The sequence below is a fragment of the Branchiostoma belcheri genome, unplaced genomic scaffold (genome assembly GCF_001625305.1).
Source record: "Branchiostoma belcheri isolate BF01 breed outbred unplaced genomic scaffold, Haploidv18h27 scaffold130, whole genome shotgun sequence".
Lineage (NCBI taxonomy): Eukaryota > Metazoa > Chordata > Leptocardii > Amphioxiformes > Branchiostomatidae > Branchiostoma > Branchiostoma belcheri.
This window is the reverse complement of record NW_017802714.1, coordinates 654140-673355: the sequence shown is the minus strand read 5'-3', so window position 1 is coordinate 673355 and position 19216 is coordinate 654140. Positions and strand designations below refer to the sequence as shown.

Here is a 19216-nt window from a genome sequence, read left to right as displayed (position 1 = left end):
TACACACACACACACACACACACACACACACACACACACACACACACACACACTCATACACACATATATACAGGGTACAGACAGGTCATATTATTTGGATTACATTCAGTCATGTCTAGAGTGCTAATGGAATATAAATACATTTTGTACGTACTTAAGTGTATATAAACTAGATCAACATTTCAGACAGCATAGTATACGTATGAATCTGCTGCATAACTAAATCACCAGCTTAAAATTAGTATAGAAATCCAGTACAGACCTTCTCTAGTCTGCTACAGAGCAACATTGTAGCAATGTTTGTCGGCAAATGTAAGATTTTTCTCACAAATTGCTGAAATTGTGGGTGTACTGGGTAATGTTTTGCTTATTTAACAGTCAACCCTGATTTTGACTGTAGTGGTATCTGCCAAAGGTTTTATTTGTTGCATATCTAAGAAGATCATGCTGATAAATTGCTGCACTTAAATTTCCTTACTCCTATACAGAGAGGGGGGAGTAAATGAAGGCTACTGTTACACATTTACAATCACATCAATGTTTGTAAAATCTTCACCACCACGGGTCATGGAAAAGCATCAGATTCAGACATACTTTTGTAACTGTTCTTCAATTTGCTTATTCTAATGTGCTGATTGATGTAAACATAATTCAGGAACAAGACTAGGTTTTTTGATCACTATATATCATCTCCTTGCATGACAGAATTATTACATGTGCATGATATTATTATTACTCTGTTTTTGTAGTTTTATTTGTAGAAACTGAAACTCATTATTAGCCCCACTGTCTGAAATCTTTGATTTTCATATTCAAAACATTGTCTGCATGTAAGTCATTGAAGTAGGCAAGTGAAAAAATACAATGAAACAGGCCTAGCCTATATATCTTAGTTTTCTTACAATAGTACTTGTACCATAGGAGCAACAGAGTCAACATACTAGACTAGTTTGTATAATACCAGCCAGGGTCACTGTAAGCCAGGAAGTTTTTTTATGGTTTTGTTTTGCACAAGAATTGACAGTACTGGTATCTTAAGTAATTATGTTTGTTCAGGTTGATTTTGATGCCAGGTTTATGTTTAAGTACAAGAAGCTTAAAGCTGGTGCATGATTCGACATTCCTTCCCTCTTCCCGTCACAGGTGACAGACGTCAACATACAGCTGAACTGTGGATACCAGAAAGCAGACCACACTGGGCCACCTCAAAGTCCTGGCTAGCTACATGTAGGAACTGAGCTTTGAGAAAACAATGGCAATGAAAATTTGTGGACACAAATGCAATTTATAGTACTGTCACAGGTGTGAATTATTGTCTTATGACTACTGTATGTGATCACATATTATTTCCCAAGAACTACTGATACTTGTAACCTTAAGCCAGCATTTTCATTGTCTAGTTTTTGTATGAATATGAGCAGATTAAGAAGTTCTTCAGTAATTCATACGTACATGTGTTGAGCGTGCCTTCTCATAGTTATTGTTATTATATTCAATTATAGAAACATGTTTCGTTCCACCGAGATAGATAACATAACTACAAAAATTATATAACATTCTGAATTAAGATGAACTAATGTTTATTCCATCCATAATTGATAACGGTAGCTATTTGTGCAAACTTCTCTGATTGAAAAGTGCCTCAGGTTCATGAGTTTTCTCGGAGAACACTACATTCCCTACTGCATGCATGTTTTGTGGACTCAATGTGTGGATTGTGCCACAGAAATTTGCCCTTCTGTACGTCAGTGACCCCTACGCTGTGAAAAAAATCTGGTGAGAACCCTGTATTCTACTTGGTCTCCATTAAACATATGGAAAACCATATGAAACAAAAGGTTTGAGGAGAATGGTGAACATTGTAACAATGCTTTGAACATGCATGTACTTGTACCAATGAGGGAAATTTTACTGCATTACATGTGTGCATGAAGGATTTCAAAGCTTGAATTGAAAAATCACTTTGCAGTTTATTCCCCTAATGTGAAAAAAATTGATTGAAAATCACTTGTAGCCCAGGTGCTGAGTGGTCATTGTGTGAATTATGTTGGTATCAGATTAACCATTCAGTGAAGAAGTTCCTAATCTTGTTTGTGATTGTTTAGGAATGGCCACATTGCAGGAATAAAAAGTTGAGCTACTGTAGAATCAGTCAAGTCAGGTTTAAGTCAAAGTAGTTTGTAGTATTTGTTCAGTCTTATGACTCCAGTACATGATGATGACCCTGTGGATTATTGATATGTGTAGCATTACGAGAAAGGTAGCTGAAAACACTGGTTTCACTGTCATGTGTGTCATAAAATCACACAAATCTTGCTTTTCAGATGTTGTGTTGAGTGTGTATTTTCCTAGTTATAATGATATAAAATGAGAAACGTTGTATATGAACACAAAAGATCATTTCATGAATTACAGATGAACTAGAGTTTATTCACAATAGATAATAGTAGTTATTTGTACAAGTTTCCCTGAGGCAAAAGAGGGTCTGTTACACTGACTGAACAAGGTACTGACTTTAAGTAGAAGCTGAAACCTTTCCATAAAGTCTCTTATCATTGGTTCACGCCTATCAGCGGATAGGTCGGAGGTTAATGCCCCCCACCCACTTCGGGGTGACCGGCCGCCAGGAGCGCGATTAGTCAGGCCTAAGGTTTGTGCACAGTACTGCACACGCATGTGCCAAAGTAGTGGGTGCAATTCTGATACATTCCGCCAGGGGGCGCAGCTGCTTGGAAGTCTTGCATATTCGTGAGGCTGTGGATGGGGGGAGTTCAGTAGCCTGACGTCCTAGACAGGCAAGGTAGACTGGTAAGGTAGCCTGGCAAGGTAGACAGCCCAGGGTTTTCCGTAAACCCCTAGAAATACCCCCAAAACCCAAACCTCTGCTTGGAGAGTAGCTGCCCAACCCCATTCTGGAATGGAATCACCCGGGCGCGCGTACATTTGAATGCCGCCCCCCACCCCCAACACACATACAGACACACACCTACGTATACGTATATACCATTACCAAGTCAAATGTATTACATAGGCAGTTGATATTTGACTACTGAAATCTTTTTTTGGCTGCTAGCCACATATCCAAACTATTATTCACTGGCTATTTGCGAAGAAGAGAAAACAGCTCAGTCGTGCCTCAACGCAACGCGGATTTAGCACTTAAACAAAAAGGACTGAGAGTCCAGTGAGCTAGTGACTAACCTGCAGAATATGTAGCCTATAAATGGTCCAGGAATTGGTCCAGGTCAGAGTAGAGATGAAGAGAAAATATAAATCGCCAGGCCGTCCCGTCTGTCGTCCATTTCAGCCAAGCCGGCAACCGCAAGTCTAGTCTCGCATTATCTCGCGACGGATTTTACAACTCTCGCGAGGACTACACCCGACCGTTTATTTTCTATAGTAAAGCAGTGAGGTTACTAATAACGGTCACATCCTAGGAGGTGAAGAGAGCCTCTTAGCTATAGCGGCGGGTTGTGACCGTCGCATAAAGGAGAGCTGTTCCATGATAAACCTCAATAAACCACAGTATTAGCCAGCTGCCAGGACGTTTGTCAAGGCTGCTAATATGTTCATTTAACTTTAAGTCTTCTCATCAAACGCCAGACGTTGAAATGGTAACAAATCGTCAAATGTTCAATGCACGTACCGCAAACAACGCCGACGTCATCACCATGCCGCGGGCTGCAGTCATGAACCCTCCATCCCTTGTGCGAACAGTAAAACAGGCTACTCTCTGTCCCATCACACTGTAGGTCTTCTAAGTAGATCGGTCCCGTTCCTACAGTTTAAAAAAGTTAACAGATCAGATGTAGTCATTACAATTACCTGCAAACTTTGTAGATTAGGTAATTTTTTTCAAAGGTATTACCTACGTTCAGCGAGGGTCACAACCCGCCCTATGCGCAACTGCGTGCTGTCTACGTGCAAAAACATTGACAAATTTTGGGGACCTGTAACTGGTAAGTACCACCTCCGTACGGAATCCTACGTATTAGGGTAAATGCAGACACGCCGTAGCACTTCAAGTGCATGCAAAACTTTCTCTGCGTGCGGGCTGCGGATTCACCCCCCTCCGTACGCAGCACGTGTAAGTACGGCCTGCATATGGCAAAGTGGAGATCGTGCGTTGTAAACACGCACAACTCACTTACAACTTGCGCAACGAAAAATATAGGGCTTATTCACCACAGATTGTCACGTGACTCTCCCCCCTGGCGTCATTTTGGGGTCCAGCTATGAAATGCTATGCCAATTCTTGGCGATAGTTGGGTATTCTAGGCCACAATCTACGTTTCGGACACTCTTCTTGTTAGTAACATTGTCATTTGGGTTGTTTTCGCTCCGTGCCCATGCCTCATGTTGTCAAAATTGGCTTTTATCTTTTTTTTTTTTTTGCTGATCAGAAATCGGTGTGTATTACCCTGGCGCGGAGTAGGGGACTGTAGATGGCAACGTGGGTAACATGAACACGGTAAATCTGTTGGAGCTACTTGTCCCTTTACTCTGTAGTAAATGTCTATGTAGAACAGGGCGCTGGCAACTTGTAAAACTCACCTTTTCCAGCTACAGTCGCGGCAGTGCAGACTGAGGATGGCGGCCGATGGCCCCCGCAACCTTTGCTTGTTGTTATCCAGACACAGTCCGGGGCTGTTCCAAAATAGCGACCTTTTGAGTTTCCTGACTACAACGTACTTAATTGTCATCACGCAACTGTTCCCCAACACTTTCTATACATCCTAATACAACGCTTCCAGACTCTTTAAGTGTTTTAACCGATCCTGTGTGTAAAAACTTCTGCCCAGTACCAAATATGAAGCTAAGTCACGTCAATGGACTCCGTTGGCGGTAGACGCCGTCTCGATCAGACTGATCAAAACTCAACAAAAACGGGTCGATCCCAACAGATTTTATTTTGTTCCAGTAATGAGAGGTATGAGTGGTACCGGTGGTAAAATCTTCGTGTAATAGGACAAAGGACAGTTTACCTAACGTTTGTCCGTCATTTAAACGCTTGGAAACTCGCTGTAGAGATGCACCCCAAAATGGCACAGGACATGAGGGGTCATGACGTCTTGATGACGTGTGGTGAATAAGCTCTATAGCAGACGTGGCCTCTAAAAAAACACACACACAAAAAAAAACGTACGGACAAAAAACACGCACGGCGGGTTGTCACTGAGCCTCAATTAAAAGGTAGTAACAAAAGGTAATACCTTTTGTAAACGTCGATGCATATAATTGTGAACTTGTAACATGTGTTAAATTAGCACAGTCGGGCAAAGATGTACAATAAAGATTATCTTAAATGTTAATCTGTGTCGATAGAAGTCATTATGAAACAAGTTTGAACTGCGCCAATCATATACATATTGAATCGCCTGGACATTCAGTCAGTCTCATTGGTTAAAGAAAGAATCTTGGACACAGAATCGGACTTTTTCGCACAAGGGATTAAAGAGGCCATCTACATCAGGGTATTACAACCATCCCTCAACAGAGACGGGGGCGCCACAGACTTTCTACAACCTATGATCCACTGATTACGAAGTCATGTGTGTTATGCCCCAAAATACCTTGCCAACATGCTGGAATCTGTCCAGAAACGTTGTTTGAGAATCATTGGAGTTCCTACTGACTCTCTGCCTTCGCTGTCAAGTAGACGCGACGCTGCTACATTGAGAACATTACGCAACACAATCCGGGACAGTAGCTCGCCTCTGAATGAGTTCATCACCCCACCCCAGGATAACTGTTACAACCTCCGTCGTGAAGGTCGTTACAAGCCAATGACTAACAGTAAAACCAAGAGACATGAACTTTCCTTTATACCCAGATCTCTGAAACTACTGTATCAGGCTGACTGCTAACACGACCATGATTTACTGTATTGTTTAACTGTGTTTAACTGCTCAGTTTGTGAGCGCGTCGTAGCTGTTATGTATAAGCGAGCTGGACATGGTTCTACATCTTTTATCTGTGCATAACATTTTAAATACGTAATTTTATAGTAACTTTAAATGTTTTTCTGGTGATTTTACAATTGTAAATGATGACACACTTCATGTGCATGTGAATTGTCACGTACATGCAAAGTCATTATCAATAAAACTGAATCTGAATCTATCTTATCTGCGTATATTGCTCATTCCCTAACAAAGACTGGAGTTGTAAAGTTAACAATTTTGGTGAGGCCAATTTATTGTGATGGATATTGCAGTTCAAACTTGTTTCTTAAGTACAATAAAGGTCTTCATTCAGTAATACACTGAGAAAATAGTTTCAAATGATGTGCATTATTATCATCATAAATAGTCCTATGTGTAAAGGAAAGTTGTACCTGTGCCAAAAAAGGCATTAGGGTGCACTCGATAGGCATTCGGATAGCCCAGCATCCTGCAGACAACTTCTGCATCCTCCAAGTCGAAACCGTTGTCACAAACTGTGCCCCATCTAAAACTGTCGGCCGGCCGGACTTCCACACGCCCCTGGTTTGGACCGGAACCTCCGACAAGACGGATTCTGCTGGAATCTGAAAATGAAACAATCATCCCTATTAATGATATCATAGTAAATACATAATTTTTACATTAGAACATTGTATCACTGTTTATCACGTTACGATGCTAAATTTCATTCTAACAAAAAAGGTACACAAGAAGCAAATTTTAACCAACACTGTTAGCTTTATGATAATGATTAATGACCAATCACTTGCATACGTTAAACCCGCGAGGGTTACTGTTACAGACACGAGACATTATTCACTTTACAGATACGTGATGTCAGCAAACGTTATACAGACGGAGGACGATATAAATTCCCGTCACGTTTGATGAACTGTTGACGTCACATATCAGTTATGTCTCACTTTCCGTTAGAAAGTGATTGGTCATTAATTATCCTGATGAATGAGGTAGTCGTTCTGGAGTTATCGTGCTAAATCACATCTAAATAACCAAACGTTACCCAAGACATATCTAACCCCCTCCTTCTTTTTGCGGTAATGCCCATCGTCCATCTTTTCGTGGCTAATACGAAGCGTGGATTCGCCAGGCCTCCTTTTGGGTATTTTGTAGTAATCACCAACTTGCATGCCCCTACTCTTTTTCGAAAGGTGTGGTGGAGTGTGTCTCTCCCCAAACACGGAACCTTCATTTCATGTCCTATCCGTGAGACGTACCTAACCGAAGCTAAGTACTTATTTTGAGTGAAGTGACGAAAGCCTTGTAAGTGCCTTTTCCGAGGAGACAACGTAGGGGTATGTAGGTAAAATCGAACCCAAGACCCATGGCTTCCGGCCGATTCTATCATTACGCAACGCGACGCCACCTAGGCGAATGTGAAGCACCATAGCGCTGGGTACATCTGTATACGGATTAGAGTAAAATGAACGTACCTGTACGACAGACCACGCCTGCGTCTTGGCCATGATCACAGTCGTGAATCGTCCACCCTGCGTAAGAGCAGCTGAAGAGGCTGGTCTCGTTACCATCACATCGTACGTCATCCATGTAGATGGGTCCTGTTCCTGTGTTTTTAAAGTGTGCATCAGCAAGTCTAAAAAACATCTTAAAGACAAATAAAAACAAATCAACATAACCAACACAATGAAGACCTTACCTTGGCCAAAATATGCATCATTTCGAACCTGGGTAGCGTTAGGATAACCCAACATTCTGCAAACAACGTCTGCATCGTCCATGTTGAAACGGTTGTGGCAAACTGTGCCCCAGGTCATACTGTCCTCTGGTCGGACTTCCACGCGTCCTTCGTTAGACCCGGAACCACCGATGAGACGAATTCTGCTGGGATCTAAATATATTATCACACACATATGTACATGGTGGAAATTGAGGCGGGAACTTGCAATGTAGTGTGTGTTATAAATGGCGTACAAATAAAGCGTAAGGCCTTTAATCTTCGCAGTCGACTATACCACGGACGTCCTAGTTGATCGCCCTTGACTATACACAATCATTTTGTAGTTTGGAGGGCAATGGACTTGAAAGACCTATACTTTATTGGTTTATTTCATTTTATTTTAAATGCCTACTTACTTATCTCACCCAATATAAACTTTGATATTATAATGAATAATTAATCAATGTACCGCAGACAACGCCGGCATAACCATATACACAGCGGTGACTCCCCCATCCTGCGTACGAGCAGTTAAACAGGCTACTCTCGTTCCCATCACATCGTATGTCAGCCATGTAGGCCAGCCCATGTCCATCTAAAAAAACAATTTTTGGGAGATTTTAAAAGCGTCATAATAGAGGCATACAAAAAGGCTTCATTAGCTTCGAATACGAATGCGTAAAGCAAGGCCGTGTTTAAGTGGGATTACCCAAACCGCGATTCGGGTAACTCACATTCCTCACATCTGGTGCACGTGCCACACACTCCAGTGAAACCGTGTCCGAACACAATTCGCTTGAGCTACATTTATTACTGGCGTGTTATTAATGTCAGAGGTCAACGACCTGCTTGCTGATGCCCTCCTCCCAGCGTATCTCGGCCAAATGCCGACGTGGTCCCGCCAGAGGCGGTGAAGCTCGTCCTAGAACGGACACATTATTTGACCACTACTGCTCTTTAAGTTGCTGCCACGTAGAAGTTGGTATTGCATATAAATAAAGAAATATCACCCCGTACTCCATAACCAGGCGAAGTTACTTTGAAATCACATTGCGTTCAGACGCAAATCTCGATGCGGGGAAACCGATTCGAAACCACCTCTAGAAGTGGCTTGGGATCGAGGCGCTTTCAATGTGATTTGGAGCGTTCACATGGAGCCACTTGAAACCGGGTTCGGAATAAACCACATGTAAACCGCCTTGGGTGATTCCACTTTAACACGGCCCAAGTTGTTACGTGAGACAACAGAAGACGAATCGCACCTGAAGATGACATAAAGTGGTTTGCCCAGATATATCCCAGCATCCTGCAAACAACGTCTGCGTCCCTTAGGTCGAAGTGTTCACCACAGACTCCGCCCCAAGTCCAACTGTCGACTGGTCGAACTTCCACCCGTCTTTCGTTTGGTCCGTGAGGGTAATATCCATATGCATGCTCAACAAGACGGATTCTGCTGGAATCTAAAAGTATTTCCTTTCAATAACATTGATTTTAATGCAAATGTTAACTCTTGCCTAATTGCAAAAGAATAGATCATTACAGTTCTGAAATTTGATATTTCTTTGAAATACCACTCCAACTATGTATGTAGTAATGTTTCAAAGTCAGTGTTCTTAGAGCTCTGAAGTTAAAAGTCAACCACAATATTTTAGAAACTAGTCCTTTATTCGTCCTAGTCTGGAATATGCAGATGTAGTTTGGCATGGCGGTGAAACCGGTTAATCCACTCTTGTTGAGAGATAAAAATAAGAATCCCTTCTCGTGCTCCCCTTAAGCCCCTGTCACACATTGCAGAATATTGTCTCCGACCCAGAACCTACGACACTTCATTCCCCATGGCGAAGCTCGTGCCCCTAGCATGTCTAGATCATGAGATATCAAAACCGGAAGTTCCGCTAGAGTACCATAACAAGCCGCTAGGGGGCCCAAAATGTAATAAATCCCTTAGGGCCCTGTCACACTTCTGCTGATTCAAAATCAAGCGTCGTTGGATTGGGCCATACATAACGCGAGCCGTGACTGAGGGGTCTTTATGGGGGATTTTCGGGTTTTGGACTGTACTAAATCGGGCAATGACTTCTCCGTACTAGGTACTTTTGGGACAATGTGGGCATGTCGATGTGTGATAATCATTAGACAATTATCGAAGAAGCTTTAATGAATTGGGGATGTTGATTTGGGCTCTATATGGGGGATATGGGGATACCTGTAAATGGAACTAGGCCAATTTTACACATTTTTATTGCTCTCTGTTAGCTGAAGATAGCAAGTAAGTTCCTTGGTAAATTATTATGTGCATTAACTTTGTGCTAGATAATGAAAAGGCTCTGCATAGGGGTTATGAGGACTCCACAAATGGAGATGCCATTTACATGCCGCGTGAAAGTAATGGTACTTCGAGCATACTGTTATTTCACTCAGAAAAAAAGATAACAACAAGGAGAAGTCAGGGACATCTTCCCTCCATGGAGGAGGTTGGTGTTGTAAGGTTTTATTTATGTTATCACCTATAATCTGAAAAATCACCTGAAAAACTCATCAACACCGCCCTGGGTTGACAGTGAAGTGCGGCACGTTCGACATAAAAAGTACACGGCCTGGAAGAAAGCGAAGAGAACTGACAAACCTGTTCACTGGGCTAAGTTCAGGAAGCTTCGAAACAAGCTCAAAAATATCCTGTCTTCCAAGTATAGAAACTTCTTGGATGGTCTGTCATCCTCATGACAAGAGTCACCCAAGCGATTCTGGTCCTTTGTCCGTGCAAAGGCGAAGGCCAAATCCTTGCCCTCGGTGGTGAAAAATGATGGCTCCATCGCCCAATCTGCCAAGGAGAAAGCGAATATATTCAACCAGTATTTCTATTCAACTTTCTCCCCGGTGGACCGGAATACCAGTAAACCTGATATTGATATTGTATCAGTTGATGCCTTATCTAACTTACAGTTTTCTGTCGATGTTGTTCAAGATGTGCTGGCCAGTCTTGATATAACTAAAGCGGTCGGACCTGACAATATCTCCCCGCTCATTCTTAGGAAATGTGCCGACATACTTGCACCGTCTCTTACCCAATTGTTCAACAAATCAATCACCTTTGGTAAGGTACCTTCAGAATGGAAGGATGCCAACGTTATTCCTGTTCACAAGAAGGGGAATAAAGAGTTGGCATCTAATTACAGACCGATTTCTTTGTTATCCATAGTGAGTAAAGTCATGGAACGGTGTGTGTATGACGCCATATTTCCCACTTTACGTGATGTTATCCATCCTCTCCAACATGGGTTTGTCAAAGGTCGATCTACCACCACCCAGTTGCTTGAGGTATATCACCAAATTGGCTGTGTACTGGATAAGGGGGGTCAAGTGGATATGCTTTTTCTCGATTTTTCAAAGGCATTTGATTCAGTGCCCCATACCCTCCTGATACATAAGCTGCAGATGTTTGGATTTGGTGGGATTTGTTAAAATGGTTTGAATCATACTTGTCCAACCGACGGCAAAGGGTTGTGGTAGAGGGTAGCAACTCTGAGTGGCGACCAGTAACCTCTGGTGTTCCCCAGGGGTCTATTTTGGGGCCACTCCTGTTCCTATTGTATATTAATGATCTACCCATCACTGCAGCAAACTCCACTGTAGCACTGTTTGCAGATGATTCTAAATGCTACAGAGAGATTTGTAACGCTGTAGATTGTCAAAAATTGCAGAATGACATTTTCTCTATGTACGAGTGGAGCCTTCGGTGGGGGATGTCTTTCCATCCATCGAAGTGCAAGGTTCTCCGTCTGACACGTTCCAAGAGCCCAATAATTTTTACCTATCATATGTCAGACATCGTTCTATCTACAGTCAAAGATATGAATGACTTAGGGGTTTTGGCCCAAACTGATCTGCTTTGGAACAGTCACATTGTGAAAACAGTTGCTAGAGCCAATTCAATGGTTGGATTCATCAGACGCACTGTTGGTTATGAGTCCAGCCTTGTGGTGCGCAAATCCTTGTATGTATCATTGGCTAGATCTTTACTTGAATATTGTTGTCAAATATGGTCACCTCTGTCTCGCAATCTGATGTCCTTGTTGGAGGGCGTGCAGAGGCGGGCAACCAAGTTCATTATAGGTGCAAATGCCAATGCTTGTGAACTTGACTACAAGGCTAGACTAGCTCACCTCAACCTGTTACCTCTTTCATATAGGAGAGAGATCGCTGACATCATGTTGTATGTTAAGTCCACGGCTAATGTGTACGATTTAGACATGCATAATTATGTTTCATTTTCATCACGTCCAACAAGAGGAAGTAGGTCTCATATGCTAATGCCAGTTCGCTGCAAAACATCAACATTCGCTACTTCCTACATCCCTCGCTTGGTGGCTGAGTGGAACAGACTGGAAGTCAGAGTCCGGGACATGGGGGCTGTCGCTTCGGGGCAGTCCGAACTTTTAACATTCAAACGGGGTCTTGTCAAATCGCTGACCAAGAGATTTAATGATCATTTTGTTACTGACAATCTCTGCACGTGGACGTCTGCTTGTCGGTGTGCCACATGTCTGGCAATAAGGCCACGGTAGACATGGGGCACTTCCACGGCCGGATGTACATGTGCAGAGATCTAGCTATTATGAAATTGTGCAATTATACATGTATATATTGTTATTATTGTCTACTTACGATGTTGTGTAATATGTTTAATTAGTTTTAACTATGATTGATTGTAATGTCATTTATGTCTTTGGGGAGGGAGCCTGTAAAGGTGGTCTCCACCTGTTTCTCCCTTCCCTTCCACTTGTGGTAAAGCTTGAATAAATAAATAAATAAAACCAGCCAACCAACCATAGTGAAGAGGTGAGGTCAATGACCTCTCAAGCACCCCATTCAACCGGACTATATTTCCTGCAGACTCTGTCTAGGGGTAAAAATAGATTGGGCTGTCTCAGCCTGACCTGCCAGCTGGAGGTATATAAACAAAAACACTCTAGATCTGTCCCAACTTTTGGGTCAAACAGACCATCCTATTATGAAGTAGGGGTGAAAAAATTAAAATCCTTTTAAATTAAGCAATAAAAATATACGACAACCTGCTAATGCACTCTAAAACGCAAAGAGACTCAACAACTACCCACATACCAAATATTATACCAAACGACCCACCAGATTTTCCAAACATTCAACACAAAAAGACCAACTTTAAACATATTGTAAATATCAAACGCAAACAGCTAGGAAGCCCAAATTTAAACCACTAAACCATGGTAATAACAACTACATGCTACCTTAATATCGCACAAACAGTCCATAACGCACAAACAACAGAATAAAAAAATTAAACTGCAGTACCAAGGTCAATCACCAGGGGCTCAAAGTCAACCTACACAATCTCCAAGGCCCCCATCCATCAATCTGCCAAATATCGTACAGTTCCTTCTCACTGATCTTCAGATATCAGACCAAACATGAAACGGAGTAAAAACAATACCCCCATTTTCATGGAGGGTAATAAAGTAGTACTTAAACTTTTCTTTATCAATCTAGATCAGTAGAGATATGCTGTATAGACATTTACTACATAGTACACTGATGGTGTGTTACTATGCTTGACCATTTTTCATCATACCTAACCAAAAAACATTTTTTAAACCTGTATAATATTAATAATGAATGTTTATTACAAATTCATCCCCGAGGGCTAATTGAAAGAACAGGATAACAAAAATAAACAGTAAAATGATAATAAGTAATGTTAATGCCACTTTAGATATACATTTGTAGTTGTTGTTGGTTTCATTTTCTTGTGCCGTGAGTGGAGTATAAAATGACTGACAATTTGCGAGATATATAGGTGATATTAGAAATGCAGTTTTTTGAAGCCTGGGAAGGTAAATAAAATTAGGGAACATTTTGGTGACCATTTAGAATAACTTATCTCTTTAAGTGCTATAATTAATGAGGGCAATGGCAAATAAAGTGCATTTCATCCTCCACTGCATGATCCTGTGCAATATTATATATTCTGTTGTTAACAGACAAGTGTTGGTATGTACCCTTCTAAGTAATGTACATATGTGTTGCTTATCGACATCAACGTTGTCGTTATGTCGGATATATGAGAAGCCACTCCGGTCAAGTATTTCTTTCACATGGTGTAGCAGATTTTTCTTGTGACCAAGCATTAACATATGTTCTCTCAGTCTTAACTAATACTTGACTAGGCGTACCGATACGTCTGTGTCTAGTGACAATCTACCAAGTTCCGCTTTGCATGCTCCGTTGCTAGCGTTTCAGTGTACACCATGAATGTTTTTACAGAAGCGATTATGGACAGTTGTCATTTGAAAAATCTTTTCCCCAGATTTCGCAACCACATAAAATCCTTAAAAAAATCCTTCATAGAGATTTCAATGAGATTTGTGAGCGGATAAGAGATTTGATGCTAAAACAGATTTGCGGGCTTTTAAAGCAAGTTGTTTCTTAGTGAGCTAGTGAGAAACTGCCAGATGAGTACAAAAACAGACCTAGATAGCAGTGCGACGTAGTATTTCTATATTTTCTAAATCGAGCAGGAATTTTGTATTTATGTACTAGTATATGCGCCCTGTTTTGTTAAAAATTACAACTTTGGTCTTTTCAGGTTAACTTGAAGTTTCCATTTTGTACAGAAAGTGTTTATTTTGTCAAAGGCACATTTAAGTCCTTTGTCGGTTTCTGAGAAAATTACGACATAAACTCCATAGAGTAAGCAGGAAATGGATAAATTCTGTAGGGAGGGTGGAACACATTCTGGACTATCTAACATCTTGACTCAATAATTTATGAACAGGTTCAATAGGGTCGGGCTGAGGTTACAGCCCTGCCTCACACCTTTGTCCGTGACGAAGGGTGGTGTTAGACCAGAGGAGGTTTTGATGCATATTTGCGGGTTAGAATACATTGATTATATAAGACTGTAAAATTTGCCGCCTACTCCCGAGCTGAGTAGATTCTTTATGTCAATCATTTAACTTCCTTCGCATGTTTTCCTGACAATCCATTCGCCTGCCGAAACTTCTAACTCGCTCAAAGAAGACAAAAATGGTTCCCATTATTTTGTACATTAATTAAAATTGAGATACTGCTAAACCAATGTATGGTCACATATATTGTGCATGCTACGCAACAGTCAATCGGCACATCGCAGGTTGGTAATAGCAGCATACCTGTACTAACCCCTTATTATTCAAGAAACGCACATGTAACTACTAACAGCATTCATACATTGTTTTTGCTATGGTCTTTTTCATATGTATCCAGCCCTCTTCTTCTGGTCTTCCCTTTAGATTTGTGTTTAGAAGTGCCAATATGTACAACTTAGCTCAGAGGTCTGCTTCATTTGGCACCTGTATTTAACGGTATCTCCATTTCTGGAGTCCTCATAACCCCCTTGTAGATCCTTTTGATATCTACCACAAATTTGATGTACACAATATTTTAGTAAGGAACTTATTTGATATCTACATCTAAGAGAAGAACAATAAAATGTGTAAAATTAGCCTAGTTCCATTTACAGGTATCCCCATATCCCCCATATAGAGCCCAAATCAACATCCCCAATTCATTAAAGCTTCTTCGATAATTGTCTAATGATTATCACACATCGACATGCCCACATTGACCCTAACGTACCCAGTACTGAGAAGTCATTTCCCGATTTAGTACAGTCCAAAACCCGAAAATCCCCCATAAAGACCACTTAGTCATGGCTCAAGTTATGTATGGCCCAATCCAACGACGCTTGTTTTTGAATCAGTAGATGTTCTTCTCTCAAACCACAGTAAAACCATTCACCAAAGCCACTGCCCATATGAGATAATGCGCCTTAAAGATGACTAAAATGCATAGAGATGAAAATTCTGCTTTCATTGGTTCCGGTAACCCCTGTCACACCCTCATAACTTCAATGTGTCCTCTTGAACTTTGGGTCTGTAAAACTAGAAAAGCTATGCTATGTGGTAATATAAACGTTTTCTCCATATCTTTATCAGAATCATCAGTGCAGCCATCGCAAGTTCAGTAATTTCCAGCCATAAATTACCTGATTTCGGAGGCTCTCGGAGGGGGGTCCCAGATCTCCATAACGAAAAATATCTGGAGGGTTTTAAATATATGGCTGTTCATAGTTCCCCATACCTATCTCACATACAAAGTTTGAGTCGATTTGGCCGACCCCCATCTTCCGACTTCTGCCTGGTTTTGCCTGGTTTTCTCGTGCAATGACTCTTAAAAGTGTCAACATGCATTTTTGTAAAACATATTGCACTCTAGGAAAGACGTTTTCCTAATTATCATTTACTTTTCAGCAAAACAAATTAGAAAGAGCCAATCTTAACATATTAATGAACTCATTCATTTCTTGTTACATCTTACTTAAACTGCTCCAGGAGGTCTGCCAACCATCGGGTCTAGAGGAGCCGGTACCCCGGGGGTAGCCCAAGTGTTCGACCAGTTCGCTATCTAGATCTGTACGCAACCTTTGCTCTCTTAAGTTACAAATGTGTATAATGCGCTGTCCTGTTGCCATACGAACGGCCCTAAAGCGCTGTAAGTACAATACATTCGTCCTTTGTATTAAAAACGCATGACCTGCGATCTAGAGTAGTTTTGGGCATGCTCAAAATTACGCTGCGTACTGAGCCGGTCTGTGCATGTGCCGTGCGTATGCTGACGTTAACAAAACTTACATAAAACGACGGAGTTGAATATACAGTGCGCAGTTTGCGTACGGATGCGTATGAGAAAAACTGTCCGTATGCAACTCATACGCACTTATCATAGAGATACCATAAGAAGACAGTAAAAATTTAACAAGCTAAGGTTGTGGTGCTGAATGACTATAAACTTGCGCTTTTCGGGGTCATCTGCATTTCAAATATGTAACTGGTTACAAACCGACAAAGACGTTATATTTCCTGTTGGTTTAAAATCTGCCGCCAGTTAAAAATACCATGTTTTGAGTCAAACTATTGAATGGATAACGATACCACATTGACTCAATTTAAAAAAAAAAGATAGATATTTTAGATACGTTGAAGTTGGGCAGACCCGTGGTTAACCTTGCAGCGACGAGCTATCCTGTAACGGGTGTTGACGCACAGAGGTGTGGCACGGACTACTTTCTTTCGGAAGGAAAGGAAAACTGCCAGGAACTCTCGACGTGGCTTGGCAGATTTGTGCAAAATGCGAACTTTAATTTTTCTAAAGTGAGAAGTTGGCCGAAGTTGGCCGACGGTTCTACTTATTAGATTAGCGGGTTCGCGAATGCGATCAACTAACGGAAGAACGAGGGCTTGTTCCCGCCGGCCTTTGCGATCAGAAGTAACAACTTATGATGCGTGTCTCGCGGACTACATTCCTTTCAAACTAAAACAGTGTGCTTAATAAATATGTAAATAGAGTAGTACAGCGATTTCAACAGAAAGTTGGTGGCCCATCGCCCATGTTTAGACTGTTTTACACTGCACAGTACACATGTGACACTGCTTATAGATGAGTTTCCAAAGGCAAAGTATTCACATCTTTAAACAGTAACATGATGTCTAAAATGTGGTCCCATTGTACGTTGTACAATCACATGGGACGTTTACGACCGTATTTTATTCTTAGACTATCGTGTGAATATTATGCGATGATTATAGATAGTTTATGAGTTACAGAGGACGGGGGCCCCAAAACACCCCACCCCCTCCCGTCATTGGGTTACCCTCCACCAGACGATTTCAATTGAGTTAACTATATTCAGACCAGGTAACTTTGGTCATCCTGGGGATGGTGTACAACTAAAACTCCAAGGGATAATATCATGAAAAAATGTCACTTTGAACATGACGATCGATGTTACCGATGTACATGTATATGCGGTAAACCAGAATTATTAACCTTAACCTCAATACTTTTATTCTTTATCTATTACCTCCACAAGCTGGTGTAGCACCACTCCAAGTCCCGTTCGGCTGGCAGGTTATATTAGCAGTCCCCCTCAGCTGATACCCGTCCATACAGGTGTACCTGACTGTCTGTCCTGATGTAAAGTTACTGTTGTTATCCCTGTTCCCATTGGCCGGCACACCAGGATCCCAGCATTGGCCTGCAGTACTGCCTGAAACAAAACAATGTAAAGGTATGGATTTCCTTCCTTTGCCATTAATCATATAATTATGTGTACATTTGCATTATATTTTATGTATAAATGTTCAACTTCCCATACATTACATAGATATTTTTTTACAAACTATATAACTATATACAACTTATAAATGACCTATAGTGTATACTAATGTAATTTTTAAATTTCCTTAATAACCATGCCAATTAACGGTTATTTAGTAGTAATACATAATTTGCAATTCTTCCCATCTTCTGGACCTCAAAAACTAATCATATACCGAAAATGATAGAAAACTGCAACAAACACAGTTCATATTGAACAGCATACTAAATGATATCAGTGACCTTGTTAATTTGAGAAGTGTAGTCAAAGATCTTACTTATGTAGTTGAACTTGAACCCCTGACGGGTGATCCTACGGTTAGATGTAAACCACAGGAACATATCCTTGGATGTGCTGATGATGGGGGTAATTTGTGATTGGTCACCGGTTAACCTAGACATTATGGAATAATAAGGAAAATCAATATTTGACGCACAAACTATTGTAATATTCCCAGCTTGGGGGTAGTTTTCGTTATGCAGAATAAATCCAAGCGTTTAGAGTAGCTTGAATACCCCATGTTGATTGGTTATCATTATACTTCCTGTAAATTTGATTAAGGAGCATAAAATATATAACTTAGAACTTGTAGTGCCAGTGCGATGTTTGTTTTTAACATGACTGATACCTTTGGAGTCAATTAGTTAACATCAACATTTCACATTAACAGTTAACATTAGCAAATTAAGAATCAATTCGTCCAAGCTAACAATAGAAAATATGATCACGTGTAAAGCTAGTAAACCTTTCCTAAAGACCAACACGAACATTTTCAATGTACTGAAGTCATACCCCGACTCCATGCTTACGTATTTAGGCCTAAATATATATATAGTGCCTTACAGAGGGGAGAAAGTCCTGTAACAAACGTAACGTACACCATGTCAATCCGTCATTTCCGTTTTTTTGTACTGTGTAGTAGTTTTTTTTAGAATAGACCTATCATATTGCTCACATTGTCATTGTTGCCAGCATTGTACATTGTACAACTGTTGAGCAATAAAGTTCATTCATTAATTCTAACAATAGTGTTCAGTCTGTAATTAAGTCAATTTTCTTCTATCGCAACTCGTACTTCACAAACCAACGAAAACGTCTGATTATATAGGATTTGATTTTTGTATGTATTAATGTTTTGTTAGTCTACTGTATAATTATGGATCAGTAAGTGCCTGAAACAAATAAATAATAATAATAATAACCTTTTTATCTTTGCAGCACTGGCTCCATCGTAGATGGTGAGAAAGTCCCAATGTTCCTCAGTGTCGAAGCTGTCAAACGTGAGGATAATGATGCTTCCTTCTGGTACAGTGATCGACCACTCACAGTTCTCATTGTTGC

General features: G+C 40.9%; 1 protein-coding gene across 1 annotated transcript in view; it reads right to left on the bottom strand.

The window, feature by feature from the left end:
* The window catches only part of LOC109464009 (deleted in malignant brain tumors 1 protein-like), a 37443-nt gene that overhangs the window by 5749 nt on the left and 12478 nt on the right, over positions 1–19216 (bottom strand). Inside the window, exons 3-8 of the mRNA XM_019760930.1 lie at positions 8904–9094; positions 8103–8236; positions 7621–7873; positions 7397–7528; positions 6338–6529; positions 3647–3778 (exon numbers count right to left, since the gene is read on the bottom strand). Of these exons, the coding sequence (XP_019616489.1) occupies positions 3647–3778; positions 6338–6529; positions 7397–7528; positions 7621–7873; positions 8103–8236; positions 8904–9094 (1034 nt within the window). The remainder of the gene's footprint in view (positions 1–3646; positions 3779–6337; positions 6530–7396; positions 7529–7620; positions 7874–8102; positions 8237–8903; positions 9095–19216) is intronic.